Source organism: Mytilus californianus, unplaced genomic scaffold (assembly GCF_021869535.1).
Source record: "Mytilus californianus isolate M0D057914Y unplaced genomic scaffold, xbMytCali1.0.p SCAF_7, whole genome shotgun sequence".
Lineage (NCBI taxonomy): Eukaryota > Metazoa > Mollusca > Bivalvia > Mytilida > Mytilidae > Mytilus > Mytilus californianus.
Window position 1 is genome coordinate 102,610,428 of NW_026262723.1, and position 21,540 is coordinate 102,631,967.

At 33.7% G+C, this 21,540-nt stretch overlaps 1 protein-coding gene across 2 annotated transcripts in view; it reads right to left on the reverse strand.

Moving 5' to 3' along the window:
• LOC127708607 (calcium-dependent protein kinase C-like) overlaps positions 1-21,540 on the reverse strand; it is a 142,869-nt gene that overhangs the window by 36,409 nt on the left and 84,920 nt on the right. For both annotated transcript variants that reach the window (XM_052213630.1, XM_052213631.1), the window contains exons 5-9: positions 16,920-17,048; positions 14,229-14,385; positions 12,995-13,226; positions 3,498-3,623; positions 666-839 (exon numbers count right to left, since the gene is read on the reverse strand). In XM_052213630.1, coding sequence (XP_052069590.1) covers positions 666-839; positions 3,498-3,623; positions 12,995-13,226; positions 14,229-14,385; positions 16,920-17,048 — 818 coding nt within the window. The remainder of the gene's footprint in view (positions 1-665; positions 840-3,497; positions 3,624-12,994; positions 13,227-14,228; positions 14,386-16,919; positions 17,049-21,540) is intronic.

Below are 21,540 nucleotides of genomic sequence, written 5' to 3' on the forward strand. Positions count from 1 at the left end.
ATACATGTCATGTATAAACTTTGAAATCATAACGGTTCTCAAGATATAGAGCGGACACGATCTTTACCATAGGACATGGGGTTGTCAACTAAAACCAAAGTTTTTGACCTTGACCTTTGACCTAGGAAGTTGTACATACATTATGACACACCCTCTGGTGTTGGTTTATATACATGTCAAGTATAAACTTTGAAATCATAAGGGTTCTCAAGATATAGAGCGGACACGATCTTTACCATAGGACATGGGGTTGTCAACTAAAACCAAAGTTTTTGACCTTGACCTTTGACCTAGGAAGTTGTACATACATTATGACACACCCTCTGGTGTTGGTTAATATACATGTCAAGTATAAACTTTGAAATCATAACGGTTCTCTTGATATAGAGCTGACAAAATTTGTTATGGACGGATGGACGGTCTGACGGACTGATCACTATAGGGCGTCCGCCATTCGGCGGGGCCCTAATTAATGATATAAGTGTAAAAGAAATCTCTTAAGAGCAGCTGGTTCACAGTATACAGGGAATGTTTTAAACAAGAATGCAGAAGGAATTCTGGTTTGATCAGAGCTAGAATACCTGGTCCAGAGTAATCAGAGAATGTTGTGAACAAAAAGGTACATTAGAACCCAGTCTCTATAGTATATCTGGATTAATACATACCATAGTTTGGAAACAAGAATGTAACTGTACAAGGAATGGTGGTTTTGTGGGAAGGGCTAGAACACGTTTTTCTATCATTGTACATTCGACATCATCATCTTGAATTATCACATCTTTTTTCAATATTTTTATCGCATATAATTCAACTGTGCCTTTTCTTTCTGCTAAAACAACCTGGAAATAAAAACATGTAAAAATCAAAATTGCTTATCTGAGTAAAATGAAAATGACTTTCATATGCTTACAGCATCACCATTTTTCAATAACTGACAAATTTACATTTCAACCATAACTAATAAACTAATAAAATTGCATGTGCATCTGTGTAGCAATAAGCAATCTTTGACCAAAGCTAATGTTATCTTATTGACAGAAATAATGGATTATAAACTGTTAACACAGAGATATGTCTCGCCTATTTGTTATTTTGATAATGCAAATGTTGAAATTAAAATAGCAATACATAACATGTAAGTTATGCAAATATTCAAAGTCAATGAACCATGACTGAAGGTACAGGGCTAAACAATCTCCATGGAAATGAGATGTGCCAATGCTAATACAACTGCAAACCAAATACCATTGACTTTTCATAAGTCGTTCCCTTTAAATAAACCTAAACACAAACATTAACTTGTAAACTCTGTAAAAGTTTCAAAGTCAATGAACCATAATTAGGGGGTGGGGTTATATAATCTCCATGGAAATGAAACTTGCAAATGCCAATACATTTGCATACCGAATATCATTGACTTAACATTAGTGGTTCATCTTGAACTGACCTAATCACAAACCAATACATGTAAACTAAGCAAAAGTTTCAAAGTCAATAGACCATGATTGAGGGGTAAGGACCAAATATTCTCCATGGAAATGAGATGTGCTAATGCTTATACAACTGCATACCAATTATCATTGACCTACCACTAACAGTTACCCTTAAACTGACCTAATCACAAACTAATACATGAAAACTAAGCAAAAGTTTCAAAGTCAAAAGACCATGAATGAGGGGGCTGGGCGAAATAATCTCCATGGAAATGAGATATGCCAATGCTTATACAACTGCATACCAAATATCATTGACCTACCACTAGTGGTTCCCTATAAACTGACCTAATCACAAACTAATACATGTAAACTAAGCAAAGTTTCAAAGTCAATAGACCTTGACAGAGGGGGCGGGCCAAATAATCTCCATGATAATGAGATGTGTCAATGCTAATACAACTGCATACCAAATATCATTGACCTACCACTAGTGGTTCACCATGAACTAGACCTAATCACAAACTAATACATTGCCGACGCCGGAATCAGCATACCTATGTCTCGCTTTTTGACTCCGTCAAGGCAAGACAAAAATCATATGGAACTTTCAATAATGCATTTTCTAGGATTTGTTTAAAACCAAACTGAAAATTGACCTCTTGATTGTTTTTCCTTGTTTTATTGTGTAGATTGCTGTCTCACTGACTAATTAAAGGAACATGATCTTTTATTTATGTATATAAAGGTTAATTCACCATAGCATCATGCTTATGCTCATATTCATCATATTAGGGCTTACACTACAAGAATACCAAAAATCAGAAGTACTGACTTTGAAATGGAAAAACTAATAAAACATAAAATGCTGATGAATATAAAAGAGAAAGCAAATGTCATTCAAAACATTGGCAGCTATCAAAACCTTAAGTAAATAATTTCCTCTGTGAGAGAAAGTATCAAACCATTACAAGTATAAATGTGTGGTCAGTGCAATTAGTAGTTAAGATAAATGTATAAGTTTGGTTGACAGTCAAATCAGGAGAATACAGATTTTTACAAGTGATTAAATTATTTGCTGGGAAATCCAAGATATCATTTTGGTCACAATATAAAATATGAGATGCACAACTTCATAAATTACTGTCAAATCTGTGTAAACTATATTTAAATCAATTCCATTTCTACTGAAGAAACTCAAGCAAGCAGATGAATTAAACAAACACTCCAACTACTCTTGCTGTCTGCTCCACGAAGAAATGAAGGAGAATAACTAGATAAATTAAGGCATTGACACTCTTGTTCAATGCTCTTCACTTCAGATCAAATATTTCACTACCATCCTATAGGTGACTTAATAACTTGCTGTACAATGCAGAACAAAGTCATATAGAACAATTATCCTAATCTTTATTTCTATATTGGTCTTTATTATCAATGGAATACCAGAATAAAATACAATTCATTCTCAACAGCAATTATCAAAATACATTATTTGATGACAATATGGTGGTTACCATATCAACTGTTGACATAGTAATGATGAAGTGTTTGAATTGATGGTAACTGTCAAGTATGATCTCAATAGACATTTAAATTCAGATTCTGTCTAATTGTCTAGTGTTTTTACATTCATGGACAACAGTCATGAGATAGATAATTCATTTTTAATCTATGCGTAATAAATTAGTATGGAAATGTATTTTATCCACTATATCTAATGTTTTATCTCTTCAAATCATGAATACCTGATTTCAGTTTCTAAAATCATACAACATTATAATCATTGATTACTGGTATTTTTTTCATTTGGGATTAAGGGATTTTTTGGGGGAAAACCCATTTAACCATACAAAAAATATTGACTTGCCATTAAAATCTCAGGAAATACACGTTCAAAATCGCTGTGAAAAGTCAAGTACCAGTACTCATATTGAGGAAAAAAAACATATGTAAAAGTTTTTCCTGTTGGAGCTTTATTTAAATCCAATAATATCATAGTAGTTTATGTGATATCTTGTATGAGAAAGGTATTCTCCAAACAGGAAGGTCTATTTTACTTACTTTACCAAAACTGCCTTTCCCAAGAACTGTAAGGAAGTTGAAATCTGTAGCTCGTATTGTGTCCTGTTTACTGGTATTTTTGGAAAGATCAACTCTTGGAGGTCTTCCATCATCTATTGCTGCTTTCTATAAATTTTGAAAAAAAATAGAACTTCAAAAATTTGTCAAATAAAACAGGTGTAGCCAGAAATATTTATTAGTAAAAAAGTATGAACAAACGATGTGGGATCCATGCAAATCAATAAAGACAATGGAAGTCAACATACAAATCTTCAACATTAGCAAAGTGTCTTTACAATATGTCAAGCTCTGCTATGTCATTAGTCTAGAAAAAGAAGTGAATAATCTTAATAGACCATTTGTTTCTGAGAATTGGCTGTTAATGCCCTTATATACACATACACAGATGTGAACACAAAAAGTATTCCAATAGGACCCCTCAATGTTGTAGATGGGAACTAAAATGACGCCACAACAGTAAATTATTGGTTAAAAAAATTAAAAGAAGGAAACAATTGACTTATTGTTAATATATTAATATATTACTTAAGTATATATATACTGTCAAGTAGTTGCACTTTTAAATAAAATTTCCTATATGATTAGTACTTAAATTGTACCACTTCTAAATTGCATGGATATAAGTACTTGTCACTTGTGATATTTAGCTATATATTTCATATTAAACCACATTTTTCAAAAAAATATTATTGGGGTATTTCTGGTTGATTTCAACCAACATGGTACATCTTAAAGCAGAATTATCAACAGCCTTATATGTTTTCTTTGTAAAAAAATGTTCAGGTGTTTTAATTTTCTGATGGTTTTTACATGCATATTATTTTTTGTCCAAAAGTTTGATATATACTCCTGCATAAAATTGTAAACAGTTATCATGTGTGTCTACTCTGGGAGAAAACAAACAAGAAATGAGCTGTCAAATTGAAACACGGTTAACTATATTTAGAAGACACTTTCAGGCTTGTTTGATCTACCATGTTCTGTGCCTATTTTACAATCTATCAAGGACCATAACTCCTGAACGGCAAAAGAGAAAATCATCAATATTAAACTTGACCTCAATTTTGAGATCAGTAACAAAATAATCGTTTCAAAAGCATTGGTTGAATTGTTTATAAGTTATTGTACGGAAACAACATAAAATGACATTTTCATTATCTATCAAGGACCACAACTAAGGAACGGCAAAAGTGAAAATTGTCAATTTCAAACTTGACCTCGATTTTTGTCATCAGTAATAACATATTAGAATTTGAATAGCATTGGTTGAATAGTTAATAAGCTATTGCCTGGAAACTGTTGGCAGCTGCCCCTCTCAATGCTCAGCAGCTTATGAATATCAATAAAATGCTCCGCTGGGCGCAGCTTGATACGACCGCAGAGGTCGAACCCTGAACAGTTGGGGCAAGTATGGACACAACATTCAAGCTTGATACAGCACTGAATTTGGATTGTGATTAAATATTTGACACAGCATAGGTTTCTGACACAGAATGAATGTGGTCGCTATGAACTTAAAAAATTTTAATTTACCTATTCAAACCATATCATTATTATTTGCTTTTATATATAAATCAGAAATAACCAATTTAAAATGGAAAATTTTAAAGAAAAAAAAAGGAAAAAAAGGGAAAAAAATCCCACCCCCAAATTTTTTGAACCCCCTTATGATTCATCACCCCCAAACTCAATCCCAGCCTTCCCTTTGTGGTATGGTACCTTGCAGTACAATTTCAGAGAGATCCATACACTAGAACACAAGTTATTGTCTGGAAACTAGAAAAATTCTTGTTTTTAGGCCCCTTTTTGGCCCCAAATTCCTAAACGTTAAGAGCAATTACCCCCAAACTCAAAACCAGCTTTCCCTTTGTGATATGGAACCTTGTAGTACAATTTCATAAAGATCCATACACTTACACACAAGTTATTGTCCTGAAACTAGAAAAATGCTTGTTTTTTGCCCCTTTTTGGCCCCTAATTCCTAAAATTTTGAGGCAATTACCCCCAAAATCAATCCCAGCCTTCCCTTTGTGGTATGATACCTTGCAGTACAATTTCAGAGAGATCCATACACTTGAACACAAGTTATTGTCTGGAAACTAAAAAAATGCTTATTTTTGGCCCCTTTTTGGCCTCTTATTCCTAAACGTTTTGGGCAATTACCCCAAACTCAATTCCAGCTTTCCCTTAGTGATATGGAACCTTGTAGTACAATTTCAGAAAGATCCATACACTTACACACAAGTTATTGTCATGAAACTAGAAAAATGCTTGTTTTTTGCCCCTTTTTTTGCCCCTAATTCCTAAAATTTTGAGCCAATTACCCCCAAAATCAATCCCAGCCTTCCCTTTGTGGTATGATACCTTGCAGTACAATTTCAGAGAGATCCATACACTTGAACACAAGTTATTGTCTGGAAACTAGAAAAATGCTTATTTTTGGCCCCTTTTTGGCCTCTTATTCCTAAACGTTTTGGGCAATTACCCCAAACTCAATTCCAGCTTTCCCTTTGTGATATGGAACCTTGTAGTACAATTTCAGAAAGATCCATACACTTACACACAAGTTATTGTCATGAAACTAGAAAAATGCTTGTTTTTTGCCCCTTTTTGGCCCCTAATTCCTAAAATTTTGAGGCAATTACCCAGGGCTTCCAAAATTTCCTGACGACAGCCGGACATTTTTCAAAGAAATATTTTTGACGGTCAATGATCAGCTGTATACTTAAATGTAACTGAGAGGATGCATAAATTGATATATGTGTCTAAATAATTAGTAGTGTTATATGCAATAAAATTATTTATAACTGTTTTGTTTTCTTCATTCTAAAAATAAATAAAATATTATCCTCGGTATTGTGTCATTTTTCTGTGTATCGTAATACAGTAACCATCATTGCATCAATCAGCTTCAGTACCTGACTGTTCTCATGTTTTTGTTTCTGTTTATATAATCTATCTTCTCTCTGTGAGTACTTAACACTTTGTAAATTAAGGCCATTTTATTTAAAACTGTTGATGTTGGCTTAATTGCAGTACAACTTGATCATCAATACACGTGATACTTTTCTTTTTGTGTATTGATTACCTGACCACGTGACTTTTACAACTGATGCGGTATTTATAGATAACATTGAGGAGGCCCGATGAAGGATATTGTTTTAAACCGTGTAAAATCTACTGAACAGTGATAACATTTTTCTTTGTACAATTTCCCAACCTGATTTAGAAAATAAGGAATAAATAAAAACATACTCAGTTGATAAATAATTTAATGAATAACAACATGATATTTTATGTAAGCATATAACAACAATAAAATGTCAGAAGAGCACAATGCTGACAAACACACGCAATAAATATTACAATGAGCACATTGAAAAGAAGCAGAGATCACAGCACAAGATTAGAGTTCATTTAGTCTAATTAAAGATTTTACATTCATGAGCTTGCTAAATGCATTGTTCTGATAAACATGGCGGTTACGAACGGATTGCCATTTGCGGATAGCAGGAACAGGGTCAAAGTCTTTAACATCTACACCTACTAAGCTTATCCTCATAAGTTGATCTAAAGCGTCAATACCTAGACTACACCTTAGTCGATCATAATTCCCACGGCGGGACTTAACTTTACGTCGGACATCACCTCTTTCTCTATAACATCGGAAATTGTCTGAATAAATTCGGAGCAGGCATTGTTCTCTTGATATAATTTAGAAGTGATCACGGCACCATTTAACTTAGTTAAATCATTTATTGACTGAAATTTGTCCATTGGTTTTTCCTATATATTTTAGTAAATTTTCCCCTTGAGAGTACCCCAGTATTTAACACGATGTACTGTGTTAAATAAAATAATATATATCATACTTATTCATTTATAAATATCCTTATTTGAAGAATAACTTTTAAATATCAGGATACTTTTAAAACTGAATGCTCATTTAAAATAATATCTATAAAGCGTAATTAAATAGGATGTTGTTCCATACACGCTTACATGTTTGACCTCGTTTACCGGATTACCTTTATGTACATTGTTATGCATCATTAATTCTATTGATAAAGATAAGCTAAGGACACCTCATCAAAGGTAACAAACCTGTAATCAGTGAATGATTTATGGCTTCAATATAACTTATTCAAGGGATAATTGTTTGACAGCTTGTTGTTATTTAAATAAAAGAAAACGTGTTTTTTCTACTTTTTATTGATGTACACAAGCTAAAGACCAAGCCGTACATTTATGTACCCAGAGGATTAGACTAACTGAGACACTTCAAAGTATCTGAAATATGCTGCTTCTGTTTTATTAAACCCAATTATGACCGAAATATCTTTGTGAAATAGATTGCCACAATTATAAACTAAAATGCCCAAACGGACATGCCCAAAGCCCCAAACGGACATTTTTATCGATCGATAGTTGGTAAAAATTGAAATGACCGTTTCATGAAAATGCCTTGAATAACAAAATGTGGCACACCAATTCTATTTGACCGTTTGAGGCTGAGAGCAGCCGGTCTTTTTATGAAAGTTTCGGTCAAGTCCGGAATATATGACCGTTTTGGAAGCCCTGCAATTACCCCCAAAATCAATCCCAGCCTTCCCTTTGTGGTATGATACCTTGCAGTACAATTTCAGAGAGATCCATACACTTGAACACAAGTTATTGTCTGGAAACTAAAAAAATGCTTATTTTTGGCCCCTTTTTGGCCTCTTATTCCTAAACGTTTTGGGCAATTACCCCAAACTCAATTCCAGCTTTCCCTTAGTGATATGGAACCTTGTAGTACAATTTCAGAAAGATCCATACACTTACACACAAGTTATTGTCATGAAACTAGAAAAATGCTTGTTTTTTGCCCCTTTTTTTGCCCCTAATTCCTAAAATTTTGAGCCAATTACCCCCAAAATCAATCCCAGCCTTCCCTTTGTGGTATGATACCTTGCAGTACAATTTCAGAGAGATCCATACACTTGAACACAAGTTATTGTCTGGAAACTAGAAAAATGCTTATTTTTGGCCCCTTTTTGGCCTCTTATTCCTAAACGTTTTGGGCAATTACCCCAAACTCAATTCCAGCTTTCCCTTTGTGATATGGAACCTTGTAGTACAATTTCAGAAAGATCCATACACTTACACACAAGTTATTGTCATGAAACTAGAAAAATGCTTGTTTTTTGCCCCTTTTTTTGCCCCTAATTCCTAAAATTTTGAGGCAATTACCCCCAAAATCAATCCCAGCATTCCCTTTGTGATATGGAACCTTGTGGTACAATGTCAGAGAGATCCATACACTAACACACAAGTTATGTCTGGAAGTTACAAAAATGCTTATTTTTGGCCCCCTTTTGGCCCCTAATTCCTTAACTGTTGGTACCATAACCCCCAAAATCAATCCCAACCTTCCTTTTGTGGTATTGAACCTTATAGTAAAATTTCATAGAGATCCATTTACTTAAACTAAAGTTAGAGTGCGAAAACCAATGTGTCTTCAGACGACGACGACGACGCCGGACAACGACGACGCCAACGTCATACCAATATACGATTTTGCGGTCGTATAAAAATCTCTTTAATAGAAACTTTATTTGTGTTTCAGCTATGTCTAAAAAGTAAATCAAACAGGGCAACCATTCATCCAAAACTGCTTGTTATATTACACTGAAAACAAAGACAATAAATATAAACAGATAACAGTATGCAGACAATTAAACTGCTTCCCATTTCAAGAGAAACAACTTATGTCCAGTCAGCTAAATGAGCTGTACCCATGAGAAAGCTGAGCTATTTGATATTATTCTATTTGACAAACACAAAACTTAATCATCAGAACCAATTGCATATTAGAGTAATAGCCTCAATAAAGACCAATGCTAGGTCAACTATGACAAACAATAAATGCATTATCTGGTATTTCACAATGAATAATATCTAACTTCTTGCTAAGCTTGGTTAACTGTAACCACACAAAATCAATTTGAGACACTCTAATTACAGATATGTCTTTAAATATTTTATGTAACCTATTAATCATGCAAAAACTAATATTCCTAAAATGGGCTCCTAGTCTTGCCTGCAATTATGGGAAAATACAAGAAACCAGAGGCTCAACTGTTACATAAGCATTTAATGTCAATATTTCCATCTGACACCAATATTGGGCAATTGACATCTAACAACTTGGAACTGCTTTAAGTCAAACAATTTTCACCAAAAAATTCTGAACCTTACAAATGGATTCCAACGTCAAACTAGTTATTTTGGATAGCATAAAAGAAGAATGTGTCTGTGTACACGAATGCCCCCTCTCAGGCTTTGCTATTTTCCAATTTGAAAAGGAGCAGAACTCTAGAACAGTAAATGACTCACAACCAAATTTATATCTTTGTCTGTTTGTTATGGTTCTAAGCATTGAGTATGAGTTTCATAAAATTTCATAAAATTTGGATAAGACAAACTTTAATAAGAGTGCAGAAACTGAAAAATTCACAATTTTCCAAGTTATATAGGGCATAACTCTAGAACGGTTAATAACATACTGCCAAAATTATATCTCTGTCTTTGTATTGTGGTTCTTAGCATTGGGTACGAGTTTCATAAAATTTGGAAGAGAAAAACTTAAGTTAGAGTAGAAACGAAGAAATTTGCAATTTACCAAGTTATGAAGGGTTCTGTTATAGAACAGTAAGTGACTCACTGCCCAAATTCAATCTCTGTTTGTGAGCTTTGGTTCTTGTGTATGAGTTTCATAAAATTTGGAAGAAATCTTAAGTTAAAGTGCGGAAAAGAAAAAAATTTGAAATTTTCTAAGTTATAAAGGGCATACTCAAGAACGGTAAGTGACTTTCTGCCCAAATTTGAACTCTGTCTGCAAGTTTTGGTTCTTACCATTGTGAATGAGTTTCATAAAATTTGGATGAGGAAAAATTCAGTAAGAATGTGAAAACTAACAAATTTGCAATTTTCCAAGTTATAAAGGGGCATAACTTTAGAATGATAAGTGACTTACTGCCCAAATTCCAACTCTGTCTGCAAGTTTTGGTTCTTATTAATGTGAATGCGTTTCATAAAATTTGGATGAGAAAAAACTTAGTTATAGTGCAGAAACAAAAAATTTGCAATTTTCTAAGTTATAAAGGAGCATAACTTTAGTACAGTAAGTGACTCACTGCCCAAATTCCAACTCTGTCTGCCAGTTTTGGTTCTTAGCATTGTTACGAGTTTCATAAAAATTGGATTAGGAAAACTTAAGTTAGAGTGCGGAAACAATAAATTGCTTTGCCGAGCGCAGCTGGATACGACTGCAGAGGTCCAACCCTGAACAGTTGGGGCAAAAATGGACACAATATTAGCACTTGATACAGGTCAGAATTTGGATTGTAATTAAATATTTGACACATACCAGTAATAGGTTTCTGACACAGAATAACTGTAGTCAAAGAACTTAGAATTGGTTATATGATTTGAATTTATATTCATTTTTTTGCTTTTGTGCAATACACTTTGCTGTTGAGAATTGACCCCCCTCCCCACACCAAAAAAAAAAAAAAATACCCCCCCCCCCCCTTTTTTTTTGCTTTTGTACAATACACTATGCTGTTGCATATTGACCCCCCCAACTTTTTTTTTGCAAAAAAAATAATATTTGAAGAAGTTTTCTTTTTAATTTCTGAAATTTGAAATAAGAAAAAATTGACCCCCACAATTTCTTTTTACCCCCCACCCACCCCTCCCCCTTTTTTGCCCCTCATTCCTAAGCGGTTTGAGCCATAACCCCCCAAAGCAAATCCTAACCATCCCTTTGTGGTATGGAACTTGTGGTATAATTTCAGAGAGATCCATACACCGTTCCACAAGTTATTTCCGGAAACTAGAAAAATGCTTATTTGGGCCCCTTTTTGGCCCCTAATTCCTAAACTGTTAGGACCATAACCCCCAAAATCACTCCTAACCTTCCTTTTGTGGTTATAAACCTTGTGTTCAAATTTCATAGATTTCTAATTAATTATACTAAAGTTATTGTCCGGAAACCAAATGTCTTCGGACGACGCTGACGACGACGATGACGCTGACGACGTGATACCAATATATGATCGCAAAATCAAAATGGGACAGAAAGAAGGACAGAAGAAAAGACTGACGGTCAAGGGTAACACTTAATGCCCCCATTGCCTACGGTGGGGACATGAAAAACACCCAACATTTTTATTGCAAATGTTCCACAATTCATTAATTTATATAAAAATTTTGACGGTGTTTTTATCAAAGGATAACATATGATAAATATACATGTTCAAAGTGAATTAAAGAACAATATAGTAGAATGGTAATAAATTATGTACACGATTATTAGTATTGATTGGAATCAAAGTAAACGACAATCATCAAATTACTAAAAGGAAAAGGTTATACCTATAAAATTTCAATTAAGAGATGGTGGTTTGTATAAAACAGTTATAAAACTTCATCAATTTGTATAGGATTCCAAACAATGCAATTAATTTGTCACAGCAGAAATCACTTCAATATTACTGAAATCAAAACAGAAAATAATTCCAACTATTATGCAATTGAAAAGACAAGTTATTCTTCAATAAATTTGCTTTTTTATCTAGGAATTTTCAACAATAAAGACATTAAACTGTTCACTCCGAGATATGTCTCTCCTTTTTTCATTTGATAGTATGATGCACTTGTTGCAATTAAAGTTACAATACTAAAACTTGTAAACTATACAAAACATTCAAAGCCAACCCTGAATGAAGGTGCAGGGCCAAATTACCTCCATTGAAATGATAAATGCCAATGCTTATAAAACTGAATACAAAATACCATGAACTTATCATAATTGAATCCCTTTAAACTAACCTGAACATAAACTTTAACTTGTAAACTATGCTCAATTTCAAAGTCAACAAACCATGATGAGAGGGCTGATCCATATAATATCCATGGAAATGAGAGGGCGGATCCATATAATATCCATGGAAATGAGAGGGCTGATCCATATAATATCCATGGAAATGAGACTTGTAAATGATAATACCACTGCATATCAAATATTATTGACTTAACATTAGTGGTTCATCTTAAACAGATTAATCACAAACCAATACATGTAAACTAAGCAAAAGTCAATAGACCATGAATGAGGTGAGGGGCCAAATAATCTCCATGGAAATGTGATGTACCAATGCTACTAAAATAGTGGTTCCCCATAAACTGACCTAATCACAAACTAATACACTATTGATTCCTCTTCCCCCTGCTGGAAACTGCATGCCTTATTCTCACTTTTTCTAATTCTTTGAAGAAAGACAACAAGCTGTTAACATTTTTCTACCATAAAGTTGTTTATCATGGTAATGCTCCATTCAATCACATTACCCATAAATCCATTAATTATCAAAGAAACACAGTATGATGTGTATGAAGGACATACAGGTTTGATGTATACAAAAACATACCTTCATTTTGTCTTTTATTTCTTGTATGTCACTTGCTAGATCATCACTGACAGGAATACCATAGAACTCTCCCTCCTCCTGACTCAGCAGTTTAAACCAGCCATCGTGTGTTTCCTTTATCACCTCGGTTATCCCAAATGATAATGATCCCATGAAATCATTCCTTGAGGTACGATCCCAGTCCCATATTTCTATTGAAAGGCGTTTCGCATGGTCTTCTTGACTAAGATCACTACACAAAATATATTAAATACCAGATCACTTGTTAAAAGATTTAAACATAAAAGATAAAAAATATAAAATAAAAAAGTTTACTTATATACAGGTAGTTCAAAATGTCTGATTTCATAGCATTTGTAACAGACTATGGATCTCATGGAAACATGCTTCATATGTGCCTGTACCATGTCAGGGGCCTGAAATTCAGTGTTTGTCATTTGTTTTGGTTTTTTATATGCCATTATATATTTATTCACCAAATATGCTTGTTACATTGTTACAACAAAAGTCCAAGCTTTCCTTGATGTATCCTGTAATATTCCACTGATTACCCAGGTTAGTAATCAGCTGTTGATATATCACAGAAAGCTGAATTTTTTAGTTGCCGAGTGGTCTTGAGCGCTGGACACAGTGCAGGCGGTGTTGTCACGACATCCCAATAGCATGAGTTCGAATCCCGGTGAGTGAAGAACAAAAATTTGCTTCCGAAAATTTTCAGTATTCAACCTGACAGCTTTCAACCAACAGCTGTGGCTATCTTGTGTATAACAGGTTTAACCCCACCACAATCTGTCCTGTATCAAGTCAGGCTACCTTGACCATGTGCATTTCGTTGTTTGATTCGTTGTTTGATTGTACATCTATTTATTCTGAGGTGGCCGGTTTTGGTAGTTGGTGTGTCTGTAATTTTTGGTAATTCCTGTTATCCTTTTATATGTATATATATAAATTGTGTACTATCCAATTAATTTGATATTAGGGTTATCTTGCTTTAAGGTGTAGGCTCTTTGTATCATTGTTAAAAGACCTTTCTGGAAAGCCTTTAATGGTTGAACTTCAAATGGAGATATTTCTTTGAAGACCTTTCTGTATCAGCCTCTAACTGTTGTAAACTTGTTATGTATATGATTCTGTTGAAGACCTTTCTGTATCAGCCTTTAACTTTTTGTAAAATTGCAATGTATATGATTCTGCTGAAGACCTTTCTGTATCAGCCTTTAACTGTAAAACTTACAATGTAAATGTTTCATTCCACTCTGGATTGAGGTTAGTTTTCACTGTCTTTGTTTTCTTCTTAGTTTTATTGTTATCATCTGGTATTAATTTAATTTTAACATAAGGATCTGCTAAACCATTTGGGTCCATAGGATTTAAGTTCCTGGCTTCTACAACTGAAATTATAAGTTTGTAACCATAACAATCTGGACAAAATAGTTCTTGGCATTTAGGAGTATTGCAAAAATAGTTTTACAAGAAAGGTTGATGTCTTTCTCAATGTTTACCGTTAACTACTTTAATATATATATAAACTGTTGACACACATATGTCTCGCCTGTTGACAGAAAATTCAGAAAAAGACAATCTGATGGACAGCAACATTACTAATTAATTAAAGTTGCTGGACCACGACCTTGGGGGCAGTGCTTCGAAATGATTGCCAAACTGAGATGAAGTGATAGTAATGAAACTTTTTAACCTTATAACTTTCACAAATGTGACCTATCGAATTAGACTTATCACCGGGTTTGTACTTACATGAGCAACACGAAGGGTGCCACATATGATGCAAGATCTGCTTACCCTTATGGAGCACATGAGATCACCCCATTTTTTGGTGGGGTTTGTGTTACTTAGTCTTTAGTTTTCTATGTTGTGTTTTGTGTCCTGTTGTTTGTCTTTTTCGTTTTTTGCCATGGCGTTGTAACTTTATTTTCAACTTATGAGTTTGAATGTCCCTTTGGTATCTTTCACCTCTCCTTTATAGAAAATATCATTGATCTATCACAAGTACTTCCTATGAAACTATTCAACTTAAGCTGGAAACTAAACATTGAAAATTGCTAATTAATTCAAAGTCACTAGACCATGACCTAGGGGGCAGGGCCTTGAATTTGATAGTAATGCAACTTTATAGAAAATATCATTGATCTGTCACAAGAAGTGCCAGAAATGCAACAATTAATATGTGTTGCCTTCTGCAACTTTCGTTGCAGGCGAGACAAAAACTACAATATCAAATTATATGAAAATATATCTATGTTTAAAGTGCTGAAAATGTAGATAACAGGTCAGGATCTTTTTCAGTTGGTTACTTATATCATAATGTTTGTGTCTGTTATTTGATGGCAGATCTTTGTTAGTCTCTGTTTAAGTCATTCACGTTCTTTTAGACTCAGGATGATTTAGAATTTGGAATATAGTAAAAACATCTGTATAATTATTGAAGATCACAAGTTGACCTCTCAATGTCTTTTAATTATTTGTATTGTTGGTTTGCTATCTCATTGTGGTATACCTGACACTGCCTTTTATTTCTAACACAAGAGTGCACAGGCTGAAATGTCTCGCTTGTTTTACTGACCATTGATGATTTTATGTTAAAAGTCTTAAAGATAAATGTTTTACTACAAGTATTACATTTTTAAAGATCCATGACAATGAGGTCAAGGTCAGATGAATCCTGCCAGACAGATATACAGCTTACAATCATTCCACGCCAAATATAGTTGACCTATTGCTTATGTCAATTGAAAAACAGACCAAAACACAAAAAACTTAACATTGACCAATGAACCATGAAAATGAGGTCAAGGTCAGATTATACCTGCAAGACAGACATGTACACTTTCATTGCAGGTGAGACAAAAATTACAAAAGTACCAGGTGCATCCACAGTTATGTGATCTTTATGAATTTAGTTTTGTGTCCTACGTGCTGCTTTTGTGTTTTTTTGTATGTTTTGGTGATGAAAACTATAATCTGCTGACTATTTCTGTCAAATGTTTGGAAAACCCCAAAAGAATTGTGCTAATTATAGTCTATTGATTGCTGATGTGACCTTAAAATTTAACCCAGTGACAATCTATTGGGGTCTTTTTCAACCTGGGGCAATTTATCCACAAAGGATTTGTAATCATCTAGTTGATAGCAAAGATGTTGTCCAGAAATTAAACTTTCACCAAAACTGCAGTCTACTTAAAGACACAGTGGCCTTGATATTTAACTTACTGACCCAAAAATATCTACTGGGGTCTTTGTTTCCAAAGATTCTGATAGACTAATTCATAGTGCAGGAATTCTAATGAGGATATAATGAGGATAAATATAAAGTACAATATTAAAGAGGAATAAAAAGGGAGGCGATGGATACCAAAGGGACATTCAAACTCACAAGTTGAAAATAAACGGACAACGCCATGGCAAAAAAGAAAAAGACAAACAAACAATAGTACACAAAACACAACAAAGACAAGCATTCTGAGAGTATTGCCTGGCAATACATAGTTCCCTACCGGTTAAAAATTTATTGTACTGGAACAAAATGCTAAATTGATCTATAACTTGTCATGGTGTAAACTATATTACAAATATCAAGTCAATATCTGCAATCATGACGAAAAAAAATGTGGAAAATTGATTATTTGAGTGAATTTTCTAAGTCACAATCAAGAAAAGGGAACAGGATTGAAGTTACGACAATTGGAACAAATCCATTGTCATCTGTGAAACGGATATTCCATAACGGTCAACCAAATCGTGATGGTGTACATAGCATTTACGAAGGGACGATTTCAACTTCACCACTTGGAACTCATGGTTTAATAGCTTCCTTGTGAGCAGCAACCCTCAATCAAGGAAATCATAATAGGAATTACAAGCCCTGGAATAAAGATTATCATTAACACAACATGTGAGCAGAACTTACTTGTGATCTTAAGCTTGCCATTCTGGTAGGAAACTGATAAATTGATTCTACCACGTCTTTCTGTGTGGTCAACTCCACATAACTTTGGAACGTTCTTTTCACATCTTTTATGTACATTCATGTCACATGCTGTAATATGGAAAAAGTTTTACTTATATGAAGATACCAAATATCTTAATATATGTGAAAGTTTCAAGGATATATAGGAGTCAATGTTAAAGTATTATTGAACACACAAAGATGCATACAAGTGGACAGGGATGATACTCAGCTACTCAGCCCTTATTTGACACAAAGACTCAAAACATTACTGATGCTATTGAGAGTAGTTTTTTTTATAAAATGAGAAATAATTCAAAGCCCTAAAGTGCTAAAAAGGCAGTTTCTACCTACAAATGGAATCCATAGCAAGGTGCTGACTTAATATGAAGTCTTTTTGTTTAGTAGTTTAAGAAAAGCGTGAGGAAAATGTTTGTATTCATTCAAAAAAAATTCAAAGTATAGGCAAACAGGAAGTGGGTGTCCCATAGATAAAAAATGGGTTCATTATTTTCAAGCTGATTACTAAAAAATATGTTTTAAGAAAAATTTCAATCAATAAACATGTATTAAAATATTTGAAGGATGATAAGGCAAACAGAAGCAGGTGTCTGGCAGATCAGAAAAGTTCTCACACACCATAACTCTTCACTGTCAAGCAACTGGCCATATACAAAGACTTTCTGTCCACGTGGTTCCTGATAAAGTGTAACAACAACAAAATTTCTTGGACTAACTGAAGGACAAACAAACAGACTGACGGACAAGGTGATTGCAATATAACACCACTTTTAGGGGGTATCAAAAAGAAAGAACCTTTGTGTGGAAGCTCAAATAATGTTTTTTTTCTAAGTCCCCATCCAGAAAAAATATTTCTCACTTTCAGATTTTCTTGATTGCCTAACTTATCCCTGATTCCGATGAGTGTACATTATCTAAAACAGGGAAAGACAAATGAAGAGACTAGAATGGTGACAAGAAATAATATGGATTACTTCCAAAGTCCTCCCTCCCCAAAAGATGTTCCCAAATTCAGATTTTTCTGGTTGACTAACTCAATTGTTGCAATGATGAGAGGAATCCAATTTACAAGAGGATATGAAGAAAAGGAAAGGCACTAGCATGTTGACAACATAGTGATGATGGATGAACTTTTGCATCAGAAACATTATACCCTCCACAAATTATATGAAATTTGTTTTGTGGAGTACATAAACAAAAAAAGTACTTTGTCTTTATCTTGAAACAATTAAATATTCCATGTAATCGAGCCTATGGCAATGCATGACTTTTATTAATGTGCTTCAAATGTCTTAACCTGATATTATAAAGACAGGAAATGTATTGGTGACTTTTAGCTAAGTGTCTCTCTGTCGTGTCATAACTTTATGTGACATATTTATAATTTAATTGGGAAAGAAATATTGTTCAAATGCCATGTTCCTTAAAGGTACATTTACTACATTTAAATCAATATAATGTTACCTACGTAACTTGTATTTTAATCATTTAAAGCACCTGTAAAGAACATTTTACAGTATTTTTTTACAAGACCATGTAAATGCCTCCCTATAGCCATTGATGATAAGTAGCCTTTTCTACTATTTCTCTGATGTAGGGGGCGGCAATTAATCTCCAACATCTTTATTCCCATGGAACAAAGTTTGGCATTTGATAAATCAGTTCCGATCACTAATAAACAATATCAAAACAACAGTGCCATTAATATAATAGAAATTACAAGGTAACTGAGGACTGAAGTACAATCAGATAAAATGGCCACCATTATCATTTTCTACTTTTCTGTTGTAAAGTTAACCTGATCTTTATTTGAAGTTAGTTTATTAGTAGTGTTGCATGGTTATTATGATGCTAATTTCATACAAGAACGTATCATGTTATTTTTAAATTGATATGCATGCTTTTTGAGCTTTCAACCTATACAAAATCAATTCTATTCAGGCATATTAAAGCGCCATCAACTTTGATGATTTACATAAAGTTTTTGCTTCAAACATTACTGAATTAGTTTACACTATAGTCTATAATATATGCATTCAGATAAAATTTCTCATTATAAGTAAAATACAAACTGCTATAGGCAAATGAGAAAGAAAAATACTTTTAAATTCATTTGCAAAATTAATAGATTATATGGTTTAAAAGTAAGCATACTGTCATATAACCAATGTGAAAATAAGTATATTGTGGATAAAAAAAACCAAATTACTGATATTCTACCCTTGGGAAAATGCAATTCAAAGCTTTATGTGATTTCCTGGGACATTTCTTTCTTTGCATACATACAAGTAGTACAAAAAAATTGTAAAAAAAAAATAATGCATGAATTATTTATAACACAAACCAAGAAAGTTGGTCGCCTGCATATTTCTCTTGGTATTGTTAAGTCAACTCTAAAGGAGTAGGTCCGGTAAGGGCAGATTTTGGCCTCAAAATTCAGGTTCATCTGATGAAAGATTTTTGACACTTTTTAAACACTTAAGTAGACAAGAGTGCACACGCTGAAATGTCTCGCCTTCTTTACTAATCATTGATATTATGTTGATAGTCCTAAATATAAAGCTTTATTACAACTGTCACATAAACTTAACATTAACCAAGTAAACTAAACATTGACCAATGAACCATGAAAATGAGGTCAAGGTCAGATGAACCATGCTAGGCAGGCATGTACAGCTAACAATTCTTCCATACATAAATATATATAGTTGACCTATTGCTTATAGTTTAAGAAAAACAGACCAAAACACAAAAACTTAACACTGAGCAATGAACCTTGAAAATGAGGTCAAGGTCAAATAAAACCTGCGTGACTGACATATAGATCATAAAATATTTCCATACACCAAATAAAGTTGAACTATTGCATATAGTATTAGAAAAAAAGACCAAAACTCAAAAACTTAACTTTGACCACTGAACCATGAAAATGAGGTCAAGGTCAGAGGACACCTGCCAGCTAGACATGTACACCTTACAATCATTCCATACACCAAATATAGTAGACCTATTGCATACAGTATAAGAAAAATAGACCAAAACATAAAAACTTAACTATAACCACTGAACCATGAAAATGAGGTCAAGGTAAGATGACACCTGCCAGTTGGACATGTACACCTTACAGTCCTTCCATACACCAAATATACTAGACCTATTGCTTATAGTATCTGAGATATGGACTTGACCACCAAAACTTAACCTTGTTCACTAATCCATGAAATGAGGTCGAGGTCAAGTGAAAACTGTCTGATGGGCATGAGGACCTTGCAAGGTACGCACATACCAAATATAGTTATCCTATTACTTATAATAAGAGCGAATTTAACATTACAAAAAATCTTAACTTTTTTTTCAAGTAGTCACTGAACCATGAAAATGAGGTCAAGGACATTGGACATGTGACTGACGGAAACTTCGTAACATGAGGCATCCATATACAAAGTATGAAGCATCCAGATCTTCCACCTTCTAAAATATAAAGCTTTTAAGAAGTTAGCTAACGCCGCCGCCGCCACCGCCGGATCACTATCCCTATGTCAAGCTTTCTGCGACAAAAGTCGCAGGCTCGACAAAAATGAAAGGATATGGAGTAAATGTACATGAGACAAAATCGCACATAATACATAGAAAACATAGAAAATTATCAATGAACACGGCTTTTATTCCTGTTCTTCATCGATTCAATTAGTTTATTTGAAAGATTTGAACTGATTTAGTCATTAAAGACGCTCAAATTCAAGCTTAAATATGAAAAATCTATCAAATATGCCATAATATGTCACTTTTCAGATGGTTTTTGTCAAAAATGAAAGTGGCCGCATCCGTGTTCATTCTCAACCTTTATATATGTTATGTATAATCATCAAATACAACTTACATTTAAATATTAAGAATGAACACAAATGCGGCCACTTCCAATTCAGACGGAAACCGTCTAAAAATTAACCAAAATGCTAAAATTTTGAAGATTTCAGTAATTCAGCATGACTTAATGATGCTAGTACCCGATACATGTGCAGTGTATTGTCAAAAACAGCCCATATTTATATAACAGAAGTATTCTTCTTTCCAATAAAAAGCTAAAAATTTACATTTTAACAATTTTGTAAAACTGCTATATTTTGGGGCCAAAAAGGGGTCTTACTGGGCCTACTCCTTTGGTCTTACTGTTTTAATTAGATTTTGTACTAACATTTTAGAAATACTATCTTAATTAATGGTGACAATTTCTGTTGATTGGTAGGAGACTATCATAGGACCTGCAAACAGTAGTGTATATAATGACCAGTTTTCTATTTACAACAGCCCTCCCCCTCCCCTCTTCTTCTTAAATAGTTAAGACTGCCACTATGGTTAGTCAGCAGCATCATAAACAACTAAACAAGTGCGAGTTCAACTGCCCTTGCAGTCAGATGACATTTTTCTAAAATGTTACAATAAATGTCAATGAATATAAATATCTCAATAGGTTATATGGTCCTAACAAACCATATGAGCTAATGACTGCATATCAATTTTCTGCAAACATTGACACAATTAAACAAATACTTATAAACCC